Source organism: Parambassis ranga, chromosome 17 (assembly GCF_900634625.1).
Source record: "Parambassis ranga chromosome 17, fParRan2.1, whole genome shotgun sequence".
Lineage (NCBI taxonomy): Eukaryota > Metazoa > Chordata > Actinopteri > Ambassidae > Parambassis > Parambassis ranga.
In genome coordinates, this window is record NC_041037.1 from 11,203,025 (window position 1) to 11,219,012 (window position 15,988).

The 15,988-nt window shown below is 44.4% G+C and overlaps 1 protein-coding gene across 4 annotated transcripts in view; it reads left to right on the top strand.

Annotated features, from left to right (window-relative positions):
- Positions 1 to 15,988, top strand: part of ptprsb (protein tyrosine phosphatase receptor type Sb) — a 59,188-nt gene that overhangs the window by 33,994 nt on the left and 9,206 nt on the right. For 2 of the 4 annotated variants that reach the window (XM_028426720.1, XM_028426722.1), the window contains 13 exons: positions 2,776 to 2,790; positions 4,137 to 4,406; positions 4,793 to 5,172; positions 5,956 to 6,157; positions 6,921 to 7,057; positions 7,304 to 7,448; positions 12,139 to 12,233; positions 12,930 to 13,183; positions 13,452 to 13,539; positions 13,722 to 13,940; positions 14,518 to 14,675; positions 15,307 to 15,318; positions 15,527 to 15,639. In XM_028426720.1, coding sequence (XP_028282521.1) covers positions 2,776 to 2,790; positions 4,137 to 4,406; positions 4,793 to 5,172; positions 5,956 to 6,157; positions 6,921 to 7,057; positions 7,304 to 7,448; positions 12,139 to 12,233; positions 12,930 to 13,183; positions 13,452 to 13,539; positions 13,722 to 13,940; positions 14,518 to 14,675; positions 15,307 to 15,318; positions 15,527 to 15,639 — 2,088 coding nt within the window. Of the gene's footprint in view, positions 1 to 2,775; positions 2,791 to 4,136; positions 4,407 to 4,792; positions 5,173 to 5,955; positions 6,158 to 6,920; positions 7,058 to 7,303; positions 7,449 to 9,518; positions 9,837 to 9,962; positions 10,157 to 10,283; positions 10,311 to 10,455; positions 10,574 to 10,755; positions 11,410 to 12,138; positions 12,234 to 12,929; positions 13,184 to 13,451; positions 13,540 to 13,721; positions 13,941 to 14,517; positions 14,676 to 15,306; positions 15,319 to 15,526; positions 15,640 to 15,988 lie in introns of all 4 variants that reach the window. The other 2 variants (XM_028426724.1, XM_028426723.1) reach the window with 2 other exon arrangements.

Sequence of the window (15,988 nt, forward strand, 5' to 3'; positions counted from 1 at the left end):
TTCTTTTGTTACTCCTTTGTTTCAGAAAGCTTCACTTGTTGAAACAGAGGGAAACAAAAAAAATAAAGCGAACAGCGGAGTAGATTTGAAAGGAGATGATTAAAACCTGTACCCAAACTGAGGAGAGTAAAGCTGCAACGATCATGATGGTGATGATGACGATGAAGTGGTCTGCCTACACAGTAGAGTGCATTGACTGCATTGTGAGGCCTTGTGTGCAGAACCCTTGGTATTGCCTTCACTCCCCAATCAATGTTTTCTGCATGGTATGATCTTGTTGTCATGGAGACCCAAGAATTGGAAGATTAAAAAGAGGCAATGTTTGCATGGAAGGAGTGAGAGAGAAAGAGAAAGGAGCACCGCATGCATGTCTGTTGACTGACGGACTGACACGAGAGCATGGCACAGTGTGTGTTCACGCCTATTGATATGCTTGGACTGTGATATTATTGAACTTGCTGTCTTGTCATGTCTTGCTACTATTATTTTTTTGTATTGTGTTGTTTACCACCGTGTCCCTGCTCCCATGTCACCACATCTGCTCCAGTTCTGCACTTGTTGAGTCATCTTGCACCTGCAGTCACACTTGTACGTACACTCCCCTTTGTTCTGAACGTGTGTGTCGGTTTGTAACACGACGGGGGCCAAATTCATGACACACTGCATTACCAGTGAGGGACACGAACATTTCTTCAAGTACTGAGAGTGATATATTGTACAGTATGCTGTCATACAACGATTCATTGCTAAAGAGCAGACTACACATTATAAACTATTAATTAAAAGCTACACCTCAGCCAGCTGCACATCATTCAGAGCGTTTGCACTAATTATCCTTCTGCTTTGCACATTTCACTATATTCAGGGCAAGTTTTCTAAACTTTATATGCCCTGATTATTAGTATGATTTCATTTGATGCTGTGGCTTTGTCACTTTTACATGTTAATTTAAAAAAGTATAACCTGTGGAGGCATTTCCCTGTCTGTTAGAGAGCAGCTGTAGCCACAGAGAAAAGATGGGGAACAGGAACATGGTGAAGCTTTTGGAGAGGAAAAGCATCAGAGAAGAGATCAATAATCAAATGAATGATTACTGTCTCTTAAAAAAGGTGCATACGTCTGCACACAAGACAAACTCAGACTAAACCATTGGTTTACTTTACTGTAATACAGTTGGCACTTTCTTCACTAAACACTCTGATAGTCTTCAACTGACTGACATTCCAACTTAATCTCATCAATTTTCATTTTTAGATGTTGCGGGGATATTAATGATTCCCTCTAATTACAGCTGTTAATGAAAGCCACGTCCTTGAGACAGACAGAAGTAAATGTCAGCTGTATAGCAGTGCTGAGATTCAGCAGTAATCCTTATGGCCGTGCCAAGGTCCCCCTCACCCACCCCCACCCCAGGCCTGTAGTTTTCAGACTCCCTGCAGAGGATGGGACTAATGATAGCTCCTCTAATAAAGATTGAGGATCCTGGCTCTTACAAACTGTATAGAAAATGGAGGGGAATCATGCAGCCCGGCTCGATTAACTGTAAGCTAGAGGCTCTGTGAGCATGTGAAGGATTATCCCTTGTTATAAGCTCACTTTATTGTAAAGCGCTCACCTACAGTATGTCTGCGGTGAATTCTTCTTCACTTCACCATCATCCTCACATTAACTATTTAATCTATATGCTTAATCAACTGTCTTTTTTTCTTTATTTTGCTTTATTGATAGGTAAATAACAGGGTAAATCAGACGTGTGCCCATGCTGCATTTCACCTGCTGTGTATGTCTGATGCATGAAGCTGTCATGGATGCAGTCTGTCTTGTCTCCAGCATGCTCAGATGAGGAGCTGCCTGCCTAATCATGTCTGTTTTCTAACAGATCTACCTGTTTTTTGTCTCTTTGTCTCTTTCTTGTCTTGGACTTCTGTATCCAATTCTGGGTTTTATTTTGTTTCTCCAAGTATTCTGTTATTATCTGTTGTTCAGAAAATGATAGTGACATCATGGCGAAAACAAACAAACAAACCAAAAAATGTTAACTTCTCCAATTGTCTCCAGATTCTTTGAGTAGGGGGATGTGACCTGTGAAGATTCCAAGTAATGATGTTACTCTTTAAGGAGTGGAGATTATGCAGCAGATTTACCCATATATAATATTTATTGACTTATGTTTACATTTTCTTTTATACTCATATTAAAATTATTGCTATTAGTGATTAAAAAAGCTTTGCTTTAACAGTAAGGTTATTTTAATCTTTTATTTTCAGTGCTTGTGAATTGCCCTCGCAGGGCTTTTGCTGTTTTTATTAAAACATATAAGCTTCCTGCTAGTGTTGAGTTTAGCTGAGATTTTTTCGACAATGTTTCTGCTCTTTGTCTGCCTTCCCTTTCATTCTCTCCTTTCATCCAGAGATGTTTGTCCGTTTTTCTCTCTGTTTCCTGTGTTGTGACCCTCGGGTATCCTCTTCTTCTCTGTTCTTTCAAACATCCGATCTCTACTAGTCTACTTATTTATTTATTTTTTCTTCCTTCTCTTACTTTTGAAGCACCTATACTTTCTGAATGGGCCTGACTCTGGTATATAGTGGTGTTTTTTAAATAGATCCATGTGTTTTCTTCTTCCTCGCTCCTCTTTTCTTTCCCCTTTTTCCCTCCTTCCCCCGCAACCCTCTTCTAATCCTCTCTCTTTATCTCCACCTCCCCGTCTTTTCCCCTCCTTTCCCTCCCTCTTTTTCTCTTCTCTCTTCTGCATTCTGTCTGCACCCTGATGTGTAGGAGCGACAGACACATGTACATAAGTTTATATATAACTTATAAACATGCACATACTACCTCACATATCTCTCTTTTTTGCTCGCACTCGTTCTTTCCCGTTCTGCCTCTCTCATGCTGTCTTGGTGTTCTTTACTTAAATGTGTCCGATGATCACTCTGTAATTGCCACGACACCTCTTTTTAGAACCCTTGCTCCACTCCTGTCCACATCTCCAGTTCATTTGACTACACACTGTATCAGTTATGAATCCTATGTATTGTACAGTATCTTGTTGTACAATGTGGCTGTCCTTTGCTACATTGCCTTTCATTGTCTGGAAGAGAAGCAGAGCTGTCTCTCTCTCTCTCTCTTTCTATCTTTTCTTCTCTTTTTTCTGTCTGTCTAAGTCTTCCTCTATCCCTCTGTCTGTCTCTCCAGTGTCTCTGCTTTCGTCTCGCTTCTCTCTGTCTCCAGTTCTTCGTTCTCTTCTTTGTGTTTCTCCACCATTTTATCTCTCTTGAGTCGCCCAGGCATGCAAGTGACCTATGAGTTCAGTCTCTCGATGCATCTCTCCGTAATATGTAGTCAACAGAGCTCTGACAGATGCAGTATTGGATATAACTTGCCAGTTTGCTTGTTCTTCTCATGGGGGACACAAATAGCAGGCAGGGCCTATTGATCGGCCCCCATGATGCACACACTCTCTCTAAACAGAGCCCATCTACTGCACGACCGCTTCGAGGCACAGAAATCTCAATGAAGTAAAGTTTCTCTCTGAAGTTTCTGGTAAAGTTTAGCATACTCTGTTATTACTTGGAGGAGGCAACATTGTAATAACAAGACAAAGAGTTTATATTTATCTGGCTAAATTGAAAACCAATGAAAAAAAACCTCAGTTTTTAAGAAGAGAAACTGACTATAGGTGTCATGTCCTGGTTGAACTGATACTCAAGAGTTTGTCACTATATTATTTTAAGTAGGCAGCTCACTCTGAATGGTTGAGCTCAACACAAGATTTGTGTCTTTTTGTTGGAATCATCAGTACCATAAAGTAATTGGGACTAAACTTGAAATATCCCTTTGTAATTTTCTGTAAAAACCCTGAAGTTCATTCTCCCCCTTCCTGTTACCTCTCCTCTCTCTCTCTTTCTTTTTATCTTTCTTGCCCTCACTTTCTCAATCTCCTTCTCGCTCTCTGCCTCGCTCTTTCTCTCTATTATTCTCTCCCTCTCACTCCCTCCCCCCTCCTCCTCCTCCTTCTTTCTCTCCACCTTGCTCCCTTTTCCCACTTTTCTCCTCCCGTTACCTCACCCCTTCACCACAAACCCCACCCCACCCCCAACCCGCCTTCCTTTCTTCCCCCGGCTCTCCTCCTTTCCCAGTGCGCCGTGTGCCCCCTCGTTTCTCCATCCTCCCCTCCAACCACGAGATCATGCCGGGAGGAAGCGTCAACATCACCTGTGTGGCCGTGGGTTCGCCCATGCCATACGTCAAGTGGATGCTGGGCAATGAGGACCTAACCCCTGAGGACGAAATGCCCATTGGACGGAATGTGCTGGAGCTCAACGGTGTGCGGGAGTCTGCAAATTACACCTGCGTGGCCATGAGTAGCCTCGGAATCATCGAGGCCACGGCTCAGGTCTTAGTCAAGAGTAAGAGCCTCAGACATTCTTATAACCCACCAGATTATTTTTTATTATAGCACAGAGAAAGTGGCACTCTAGCCTGTATTTTCATGTGTATGCCAGAAGAATTAAAGGCTTCAAATTTAAGTCTCCCTCAAACATCTGTCAAATGCATGAGCTGCAATTTATTAAGTGTGCCTTCAATAGATGAAATAAAAAATAGAGGTTGATGTTACACAAGATGGTGCAAACAGTGAATGTATGTACAATCCAAAATGGTAGTGGTATGTGTAATATAAAGAAAACAACAATAAGCAAAATGTGCAGTTCATTAAATTGATGACAAGAAGCATGAAACATGGACACAACATGATGCTATAATTCTGTGTATCTGCCGCCTCTCTAATCCCCAGCTTTACCAAAACCTCCTGGTACGCCCATCGTCACGGAAACCACGGCAACCAGCGTGACCATCACCTGGGACTCTGGCAACCCAGACCCAGTTTCCTACTACATCATTCAGTACCGAGCCAAAGGGCCTGACAGCAAGTACGAGACAGTGGACAGCATCACCACCACCCGCTACAGCATCGGGGGACTCTACCCCAACACTGAGTATGAAATCCGGGTGTCAGCCTTCAACAGCATCGGCCAGGGGCCCCCATCTGCTCGTGTGGAGGCTCGCACAGGGGAGCAGGCCCCTGCTAGCCCACCTCGAAATGTCCAGGCCCACATTATCTCTGAGAACACTGTGATGGTCCGCTGGGAGGAACCAGAGGAACCCAATGGACAGGTGGGGATGAGGACAGCTCTGTTTGATGCATTATCAGTAGAGGAAAAGCTGCCTAGCATAGTGACATTGTCCTGTGAGGGTAAAAAGTATAAAACAGCTTTATTCCAGTGTGCACGATCACGTCTTTTGCAGTGATTTCTGTCCCTGTAACTCCCCTGCTGTTCTTCCCTCTCTCTCTAAAGAAAGAAAGGGTAATTGGACTGTCTGCTCTGAGATGAGAGAACTCCCTCTTGGGGCCTATTTCCTTTTTCAAGCCTACCTAACTGTACAGTAGGCTCATAAAAGTACAAGACTGAATTGAGTGCATATGGGGATTATAGATATTAAAGAGTAATAACAGAAGAGGTGGTGGAGCTGGAGAGTTAGAATGATGGCATGGCAGAGGGATTACATATACTCTGCCCTGTCCATAATCAAATCCCATAAAGAGAAGTGTAGCGATTACATCTTCAGGGCTGCATTTGAAAGCATGTTCTAAAACTGGTTTTGTCAACTTTAATGTAAGATTTGTTTATCAGGGTCAGGCGCATACAGTGACCTTTAATCGGCAGATCTGCTGGGACCATCTGGAGTGAAGCAAAATAACAATTCAAAGATGGTGACCTTGTCTGTTGTAAATTCAAGCTGTGTTAAAAGATGGTATTATGGATTACTGTGTGTCCGGGACAGTGGGATTAGGAGACCACATAATTTAATCCAGTCCCTGGTGACCTTGAAATCCAGTCCCAATACACAAAACCCAACTCCTCATTAAGTGGCCCCTCTCTGCTTCTTTTTTTGTAGGTGAAAGGTTACCGTGTGTACTACACCATGGACCCGTCACGGCCTATAAATGAGTGGCAGATTCATAATGTCCAGGACAGCTTGATCACCACCATTCAGAACCTCATAACCTCAGAAACCTACACAATCCAGGTCCTCGCCTTCACCTCTGTCGGGGACGGACCCTTCTCAGACCCAGTCCATGTTAAAGTCTTGCGTGGAGGTTAGTATATGAACTTGATAGATCACATGTATCATCCCTGCACATGCAGAGAACAGCAAAGCGTCTTCGTGTGTGTGTGTGTAGGTGAATATTCATTGTTTGTAAGGTGCTGTAATGAGTAGTGTGTGCATGTATACCAAGTGTACGGCAGTTTATCCAAAAGGGTTTATGTAAAGTTGGAGTAGCGATCCACTCTGAGAACTTGACCTGTCAGAAAATGTTCTCAGAATGAATAAATTCTACCAGCTGGGACAGAGCTGTGGAGATTTAGAAAAGAAAACAGGGATTAACAGCCGAAGATGTCCCTCATACCTCGGCGCACATCGTGTCACAGTGACAGCTGCTGTGAAGCTGCTGGTTTTATATGATGGGAAGTACAAAGAGGTGACTACTTGAGATCTGTGATGGCATTACTGCTTTAAGTTTCTGTGTGGCATCAGCTGCTGCTGCTGCTAGTACGTTAAAAGCTTATATTTTTCTTAGCAGACCTGAGTGGAGTGAGAAAATGTACTGTATAAGAATCCACGCTGTTACAAGGGGGTATTGGGATTTGGGGGTCGATAAGTGTCCATTATGAGGATTATTTAGAGTTTAGTAGGTTTAAAAAAAGAAAAGTAAAATTACTTATATAAAGTGGGGCATTTTACTAGAGGCTGGCACTTAGAGGGATGGGAGGTGGGACAGAAAAGAAGGGAGGACGTGGTACATGACACATTAATTGTGTTTGGTAGGAATAGTCCTGACTGTGTTCCCTCCTCTTCAGTCCCAGGCCAGCCTGGCAAGTTTAAAGTCGGTAAAGTGACAGACACCAGCATCGAGCTGACCTGGGAACCCGCCTACACCAAGGAGAAAATTGTCAACTATGAGCTGCTCTACAAGCCTGTCAAGTTTGGCAGTTTGGTGAGTCTCTCTTTTTATGATTCTGTCTGCTGTTCTAAACTAGTCAGACACATAAGAGGAGATAAAAGAAGATGTTTAAAAGATTAACCTCAGTGTCCAGCTCCGCTGTGTCTTGTGGTGACAGTCTCATCACTTTCTCACTCCAGTTCTTCTTTCATGTTTTTTTTTCTCCTGCTCTCACCCCTCCCTCCCCTCCTGCCTCACTTCACCTCTGTGTCCTTCTCTCCTCTCTCATCTCTCTCATAGGAGAAGCTGACCTTCGGGCCGAGGAATTCTTACACTGTGGAGGGCCTGAAAGCGAACACTGAGTATTCCTTCTCCCTGGCCGCCATCTCAAACAAAGGCATCGGAGCATTCACTAATGAACTGGTGCAGAGGACGGCACAAGCCAGTACGTCTCAATTCAATCGGGTCTACACACACACACACAGATCCCACAAATGTAAATTGTATCATACTGTAATTCACTCATGTGCACATATTTTGTCCTCACACACACACACACACACAGCTTGTAGCAGTAAACCATCCTCAGCTCCTGACCTGGTAAAACCTGGGAAGCGTCTCCGCATCTCTCCATGTGTCTCGTTTATCAACCCATCTGTCCGGCCCCACCTCCCTCCCATCCATCCATCCATCTACATTTGACTGTGCCTTTCTTTCTGCTCTCAGCCTCTCTCTTTCTTACACAGCCAAAACATCATGACAGATGGAGATGGAGCACCGATTAATGTTTCACTATTCCTTTTCTTCACCTTCCTTTCACTTTTTTCCACTCTATCAGTGTCTACTGTCTTTGAAAGGGTGAAACTGTCTGCCACTTATTGGCTATCAGCCAGTGGTGAGGAGCATTAAAGGATGGTGACTGGCCTGCTGTGTTGACAGGTAAGTACTGGCCAGTCAGTGTTTTATCCATGCTGAGCTTGGATTCTGTTCCTTGTCTCATTTTCTCGTGGTGAGTGATGCTGAAATATAGAAGAAGAAGAAAGCCCAGTTTGGGTTAAAACACTATTGAAGCAGTGACTTTTTCCCCCAGAATTTTTAGAAGATAAACTTTTATTTATATTATACAGTGGCTCTAACCATCTTTCATACCAATTGTCAGCTGTTAAGTTTAATGATTTTGCTTTGGCACATCGGTTCATTCATATCTGAGATAAGAGAGAAAATGGTACAAGGAAAAGAATGAAAACAAGTTGTGGTCATGAAAGTCCTGCAGTCTGTGGTGGCATGTTCCCTCAGCGGTAAGTACTTACAGTCACTCAGTCGACGTTTCAGTCTTTACTTTCCAAAAGAAATCAAGACCAAGGTGGTACAATGGAGGAGGTGGTTAAGGAGGTTTGGTGGGGGGGCTACGCAGGAAAGCGAAGGTGCTAGATAAGCAGACTATTTCATGCAGCAGAATTCATTTCCCAGGGAGGTTATGTGCGCTTTGTTATCGCCAAGCTTTGGTGCACATCTAGATTGTCCCCGGAGGCCAGCAGGAACAGTGGCTGTACGGCTGAGTGGATAGATACTTGAACCTGTCAGCTATGACTATTACACTCCCACACACATACACACAATGCTATACACTCCTGAGCCCAAACACAGACCCAGAACACCTTGGCCACGCTCGCCTTTCTGCGGGTGTGTTTCTTAAATGACGTTATATGGGGTGATTGATATCTGTGCTTTGGAAATCTGTGGTGGTGAAGGTGCGTGCTTGTTTCTGTTCATTACAGTAAACCTCTAAGCCTAATCCTGATTCAATTCTTGTCTACAATTCATCATTCTAGCCTGACTTTCAGTGCCTTTCTATTCCAGGACCCCCCCCCTCTTTTTTTCTTTAAACCTGCTTCTTAAATCCTCGTGTGAGATCTGTTTTATCTTCCTGCTGTGACGCCTCAGACCTTCCCCTCGTCAGCAGCAGAAAGTCTCGCACCGCTCTATTATCCCGAGGACTCAAGGATTATGCCACCAAGGGGGGCTGGTGTTGTGAAATGTATATATTTGTCTGTGCTGCTGTGCAGTGATCTGTGCATTCCTGCTGTAAAAGGAAGTACAGACTTTATCTGTCTCTCATTCATAAATCTGGATCATTTTCTGCCACTAGCTACATCCAGAGGATAAAATATAATCATTGGCTATCAGATGCACATTCTCCTTGGGTATAATTAAGTTCTTCACTCAGGGTCGATACGCTTGTCTCTGGTTTATTTCATTAGGCTCTAAGCCCAACATTATGCTTTTACATTATGTGGTTGCTCCCTCTTTTTCTTGCCTAAGTCATGTTTGTCCCAGTGTTATTTCTTTCAGTTCAGTTTACCTTAGTTTCTTATTGTTTCCTTTCTTCATCCTTATCTCCTCTCCTTTTTGTTTATATTTTCCCCCTCTCTTGCTTTTTTTTTTGTCAATCCTGTTCTCTTGGGTTTCTCCTAAACTCTTTGCCAATTGCCCTACTTGCCCCTTGTCCAATCAGAGCCCTCAGCACCACCAGAGGGTGTGTCCTGCGAAAGTGCCAGCTCCACCTCGTTGAGAGTAAGTTGGGAGCCACCTCCAATAGAAGGCCAGAATGGCGAGTTGGCAGGTTATGAGCTGAGGTACCAGAGAGTTTCTGGGGCAGCAGGCGGAGGTCAGGGCCTGGAGGTGAAGGGGCTTCCTATCCCAGCCTTGCAGGGGCAGACAGTGGTAGAGGGGCTGGAGAAATGGAGCTGGTACAACATCACCATGGCGGCCTCCACTGCAAAGGGGATTGGACCCAGCAGCCCTGCTGTGCTCTGCAGAACAGACGAGGATGGTAAGAGCAATAGATTAGACCTAAAAGGCATTGATTGTTTAGCTGCTTATTTACTGGCCAGACTCTTACTCACTTTAATTAATCCTGCCTTTGCATGTGTGTGTGCTTTTGTGTGTGTGCGTGTAGTTCCTGGTGCCGCCCCTCGTCAGGTGGATGTCCAGCCGCTCAACTCCTCAGCACTTCGAGTCACGTGGCGGTCGGTGTTGCCACGGTTACGGCAAGGTCAGATCCGTGGTTACCAGGTGCATTTCAGCCGCACAGAGAGTGGTGAATCACGCAACCTACCTCGCATCAAAGATCTCTTATTGGATGAGTCTCAGGTGACATCATAACGTTTAAACGACTTTAATTTATAATCCTCTTAAACATCCTGGCGTTCCTCTTTGACTCACTCCTGCTCTCATCTGTCTTGACTGCCTGCGGGGTGTGTCTCGTCTGTGGGAAAAGATGGAGGAGGATGACTCGACTCAGTATGTGAGTGCAGACTACCCAACCCTCTCCTGCTTATAAATGAACTCATTATTAATGAAGCCAATACATTACTCATTACATTTGACCACCACAGCTTTTATTTTTAGAAATGGATCTGTGCATTGTTTGAAAGTGTCTTCTCTCTCAGGAGCTGATTTTGGGTGGTCTGAGAGCAGAGACTTTGTACTCTGTCTCTGTGGCAGCTTACACCACTAAAGGGGATGGAGCACACAGCAAAGCCAAGCTGGTGCAGACCCCAGGGATCGGTAAGCAGTTCTGTGCACTGAATATAGTAACATACTCCAGAATTGATCTTACAGGAACAGCAGTAAATAAACAGCAAAATCGATTCTAATCCTTCTACATGATTTGCATGATATATGTTGTTATATACCATACATAGAGAGAGAACGACTCATTTTTCCACTTCCTACGCTGTCACCTGCAGTGCCTGGCCCCCCCTCTCTCTGGGTGCGTTCAGGATCGGGTCCATCAGTGGTGGTGCGGTGGGCTCCTCCTTTGGAGTGCTCTGAGTCAGATGGAGGGACCCCAGTGGAAATCCAGGGCTACCGCCTACAGTTTGGCCTGAAGAATACATCCTTAAACACCACAGTGGATTTCACAAATAGGGAGAAAAACTTCACTGTCAAAAACCTTTCCCCAGGCTCCTCCTACATCTTTGTCCTCTCTGCAAAGAGCCGAGCAGGTTACGGAGATGTAGTGCAGCAGGAAATAACGGTTCCCATGTTTCCACCCTTGGGATACCCTAAAATATCTGACTTTGTGAATGCCACTTGCTGCTCCCTGCAGTTCTCCTGGCTGCCCCTCACCCCGGAGGAGTGCAATGGTGTCATTACAGAGTACACTATAGCTTACAGAGAGGCCGCAAGTCCCAAACCCTCTGCTGACCCACCCCCTTCCACTTTACCAGCCCCTTCTGCTCCCCCATGGCTGATTACACTACCAGCGAGTGAGTCCAGCTACACCATCCTGGGCCTCAATCACAGCACCACCTACGAGTTGCTGATCAGAGCGCACAACAAGGCGGGGCCAGGCCCCTTCAGCCCTCCTCTGCTGTGCCTCACCCTGGCCCTGGAAACAGGTAGGGCTGGCCATAGGCTTTGGGAACACCTTTCAAAGCACTGGTTCAACTTCACACCTCCCCTCCTGTGGATTTCACTCCGAAACACTAAACTAAACAAGGTTTGGACCAGTTCTTACAGGTCTGCCTTTCATCAGTGCACCTCAGAGAGGATGAGAACTGCAGGATTCAGAGGATTCAGATTCTACTCTCCCCAACCTCCTCCACTCACTCACTTATACCTCCATCACCTACCCTTCACCAACAGTGGAAGCAGGCTGAATGTTAATGGATGTTTGCTTCAAGAGCACTGCTTATCACAAACCCTCAGGTAAAAGTCAATACAGGGCTCAGATATACAGTATCTAATAAGGTAAGTGTTCAGTCTGACTTGAAGTGAAAACTGGCGTCTGGTGCTGTATCTGCAGGTAAGCTTTTTTATCTGATAGACCTTCACTGCCACCTTTTCCAAAGCCTTTGCTGACATGCAGTTCTGAGTTTAACAAACACAACCTTACACTCTGACAATGTGGCATGTCACATTCCTGCAGCCGTTCTGTCTGTTTCTTATTTATTACTCTTGCCATCCACTGTCCTCATCACCTGCCCATCCTCCTAACCATCATGTATTCTTCCCCAGTAACAGATCAGACTATTTTCACAGGCCTGCAGGGGGAGAAACAGAGGATCCAGTCATTTAGATTAAAATGCTTCATCACGGCTAACTCTCTTTTTTTGTTTGCTTCCCAGATGTGCCGAGGAATTTTTCAGTCAATCTGGCCACAAAGACCAGCGTTCTTCTGACCTGGGAGTTTCCAGAGAGCAGCAACCCCTATCGCTTCACTGTATGTCATGTACACGTGTGGTGACACCTCTTATTAGCTGACATGACAAATAACATGAGCTCGACCTGATTAATGTAGCTACAGTTCCACTCACAGGATACTGTCTATGTCATGGACTAGTACTGTGAAAAGTTACATAAAAATAACAAAAATGACTATATTTATATAACAAAATCCACCTACCAGTGCCTCCACAGTTCTTTAATTAACACAATGAATATTATATATTTAATTCAGGAAACTCTACAGGGGGTTATGTAGCCTGCTATTTTTTGGCTGGGCTGAGTAACTTCCTGGAGTTTCCACTAGTTGCTTGGCAACTGGTCCTGGTCTTGTAATAGTTTGGAACATGATCTCTCAGTAAAACAGAGATTTATCACTTTGTATTTTTTATGGATTTAACAATTGAGATGTAAAAACGGCAAACAATAGACTACTGTGCAATGTTGCTATTTAAGAATATAAAAAATATGCATATTAATTAATTTTATTACCAATATCATCCAGCCGCTGCAGGAAGCAAATACAGAATTAAGTTGCAGGAGGAAAAACTACAGTTCAATTAATGATGTCACTATTAACAAGAGTCTTCTGATTCAAATATTTAACCCTCTCAAACTATTTAATCATAGTAAATATGTATCCCTTTCTTAAACTATATTATTCTAATCTCCCCATCTGCCTCCTGCCCTTCAGGTGGAGTATAACCGACAGAAGATGGAGGTGGACGCACGTCTGAGAAAGGCAGTCATCCCGAACCTTCAGCCTGATACTAGCTATGACTTCAAAATCACATCCCCCGAAGGCAACATGGGAGGCCTTCGCCACCGCATCACCGCCAAGACATCCCCACCAATCACAATCCGCCGCCCTGAGATTGACCACACACGAGAAACTGAAACCACCATCACTATTATTTTGCCATCCCTGGAAACTCGCACTCCTGTCAAGTAAGACGGAAATATTGAACCCTTGTAACAGTCCTCATGATAGGTAGGAGGACTGTCTCAATCATCAGACCTATGCTGTGATTCATTGTATTTTAGTTAACAATAAAAATTACAGTAACAGTGTGGGGAATGATGATATCCGTATATGACATGCATCACAATAACATGTAGAAGAAGTCGGCAAGGAAACATGAAAGCAGTTGGTGACACTTTGCTATTGTACAGGTGCAGCTGCTGTTAAGCTGTTTGTCCTCCTCTGCTCCCACAGGAATGTTTATGTTGTTGTGGTTCCGCTGCGAAGAGGCCGCAACGTCATCAGACACCTCAAGAGCCCAGATGAAATGGACCTAGAGGAGGTGAGAACCACAACAATGACAGCACGCACTGATGTCTGAGCCTGAAGGCAGGAAAAGACCTCACACACACACACACAGACACACAATGCTATCTCTAGAAGTGCTGGCATTGCTTTTTAATTCAATATCAGTGTTCATAGATTAGTCACAGATATTGGAACGTCTTATATTTCTTCCGTCAGCTGTTAAAAGACATCAGTCAGAGACAGAGGGATTCTCGACAGCAGAAGCAGGTGGACCTGCGCCGGGCTTACATCACAGCCCGGTTCACACCTGCCACCCTACCGGCCTTCTTCACCCTGGGGGACCAGCTGGACTATGGAGGGTTTGAGAATCGAGCTCTAGAGGCGGGGCAGGAGTATGTCTTCTTCATCCTGGCAGAGCTGAACTCCACAACCGGGGTATGAGAGAGCCCCCCCATCTTACATCTCTTACTTTTCTGTGTTTATAACTGCTGCTTCACTCCCCTGCCCTGCTGCCTGCGTTTCTCTCCTGCTTGCTGTCACTATACATCGTAATCAATACGGCCTCACTGCTAAAACAATAAAATTCCCAGTCAGTCAAAGTGTTGTAAGCAAAAGGCAATAAGCTCCACGTACTTCCATCACTGCTGCTAATGAAGAGTGAGTGTACCTACTGTGGCAGGAGAAGAGATATTGCCTTATGCACCGCTGCTATGGATGTGCATTTGAATTTAAAGAGACATAAATGCACAACTTGAATTAGACTTAATTTTATTTTTTTCTTCGGGACCACGTTTAGCTCAAAACAGAGCTGATAAAAGGCAATATATTCTTGTCCTTAATGCAAAAGCAGAGCAGATACATATCTCACACACGTCTATATAAAGACATGTGCAGCCTGCTTATACTCACAGAAATGTCTGCTCAGTCTAATGCAATCCAGAGCCCCTCTGTGTGTTCTATTGTACCCTCCTGTGCCTGCCATGACCGCCTGACTCTGTATGTTTGCTTACAGAAGATGTACGTGGCCAGCCCGTACACTGACCCAGTGATTGCCCCAGATTCAGACCCCCAGCCCTTTGATGCAGGCGATGGGCTCATCTGGGTGGTTGGACCTGTCCTTGCTGTGGTCTTCATCATCTGCATCGTCATCGCCATCCTCCTCTACAAAAAGTGAGTGGGTTGAGCTCCACAATAAACCAAATGTCAGTGTCATTTACAACCATGACACTGAATCAGACTGTTGGTCATAACAGGCAAAATGCCAAGGCAGCTCTGATTTAGAATTAGGCCAGCTGTTTTTGATATATTTTTTAACAAGTTTTTATGAAATTATGGCTCTCAGCTTCAGCCCATCACACATACTATTTAACAGTTTTCAGAAAACATGCAGATTAAAACACATTTGCTGCTCTGCTGTAGCAGTACAGTGTAATGTCAGCGTAATTAGGGAACACGGCACTTACTGCAACAATTCGGCTCACTGATGCAATGACATTAAGCATTCATTGTGTGCCTGCACTTCCAGCTCATATTTTCTGAACCACATTTATTAAACTTTCAGTTTTTTTTTACACAAATTGCTCAAATGTCATCAGATTTGTCCCAGTTAAGAAGTTTTGGTCTGGCCGCAGACAGCCATCAGACAGCCTGACCCGGCTGTAGGCCTGCGATATCTGCTGCAAGCCATCAAGCTTTTGAATACTAATGAAAAAATATTGATTCCCTTTCTAACAATCTGTCTGTTTCCTTCCTTTTCTTCTTCTAATTATTCCATCCCGTCCTCTTGTTTCACTGGAAGCAGCAAGCCTGACAGGTAAGATTAAACCAATGTCAAGCTCTTTGTTCATTTTAACCCACAGCAATTACACAATGCTGAGTACTTGTACAAAGTGGTAAAACACCATATCTGATAATGCACTATTTACTTGAATGAAGCAGCCATGCTAATGACGTGTCTGGCTTTCGGTCCCTGGTTGTTTGCATGTGTTAATTGCTCTTTTGACTCACTGCTCTCTGAACAGCAAGCGCAAAGACTCTGAACCCGGAACCAAGAGTCTCCTGAGCAATGCAGAAATGATGGCCCATCACCCGACCGACCCTGTGGAGATGAGGCGCATCAACTTCCAGACTCCTGGTATGAAGAGTGTACCCACACAAGGCACCCAAACACACACACTCTGTATTTGCATAATAAAGTCTACTTCCGATGGCTCATCAGTTGAAAATGAAATATTCATGCAACTAATTTTATCCTTGGTAAGATTATGCAGACAAGATTGTGAAAGTTCTCCTCCACATCACAGCCAACATGTACCTGGCAGCTTCCAGTCGTTTCTGAGATCAAAATGGCCGCTGCCCAGGTAGTACAGTCAGTGCTGAGTCACGTCTGAGTCATAACGGTGTGACAAAATCTGATCATCTCCATTCGCCCACGTCCCACATGCCAAGCTGCAGATTACAGGCAGAAATGACTGAAATCTGTC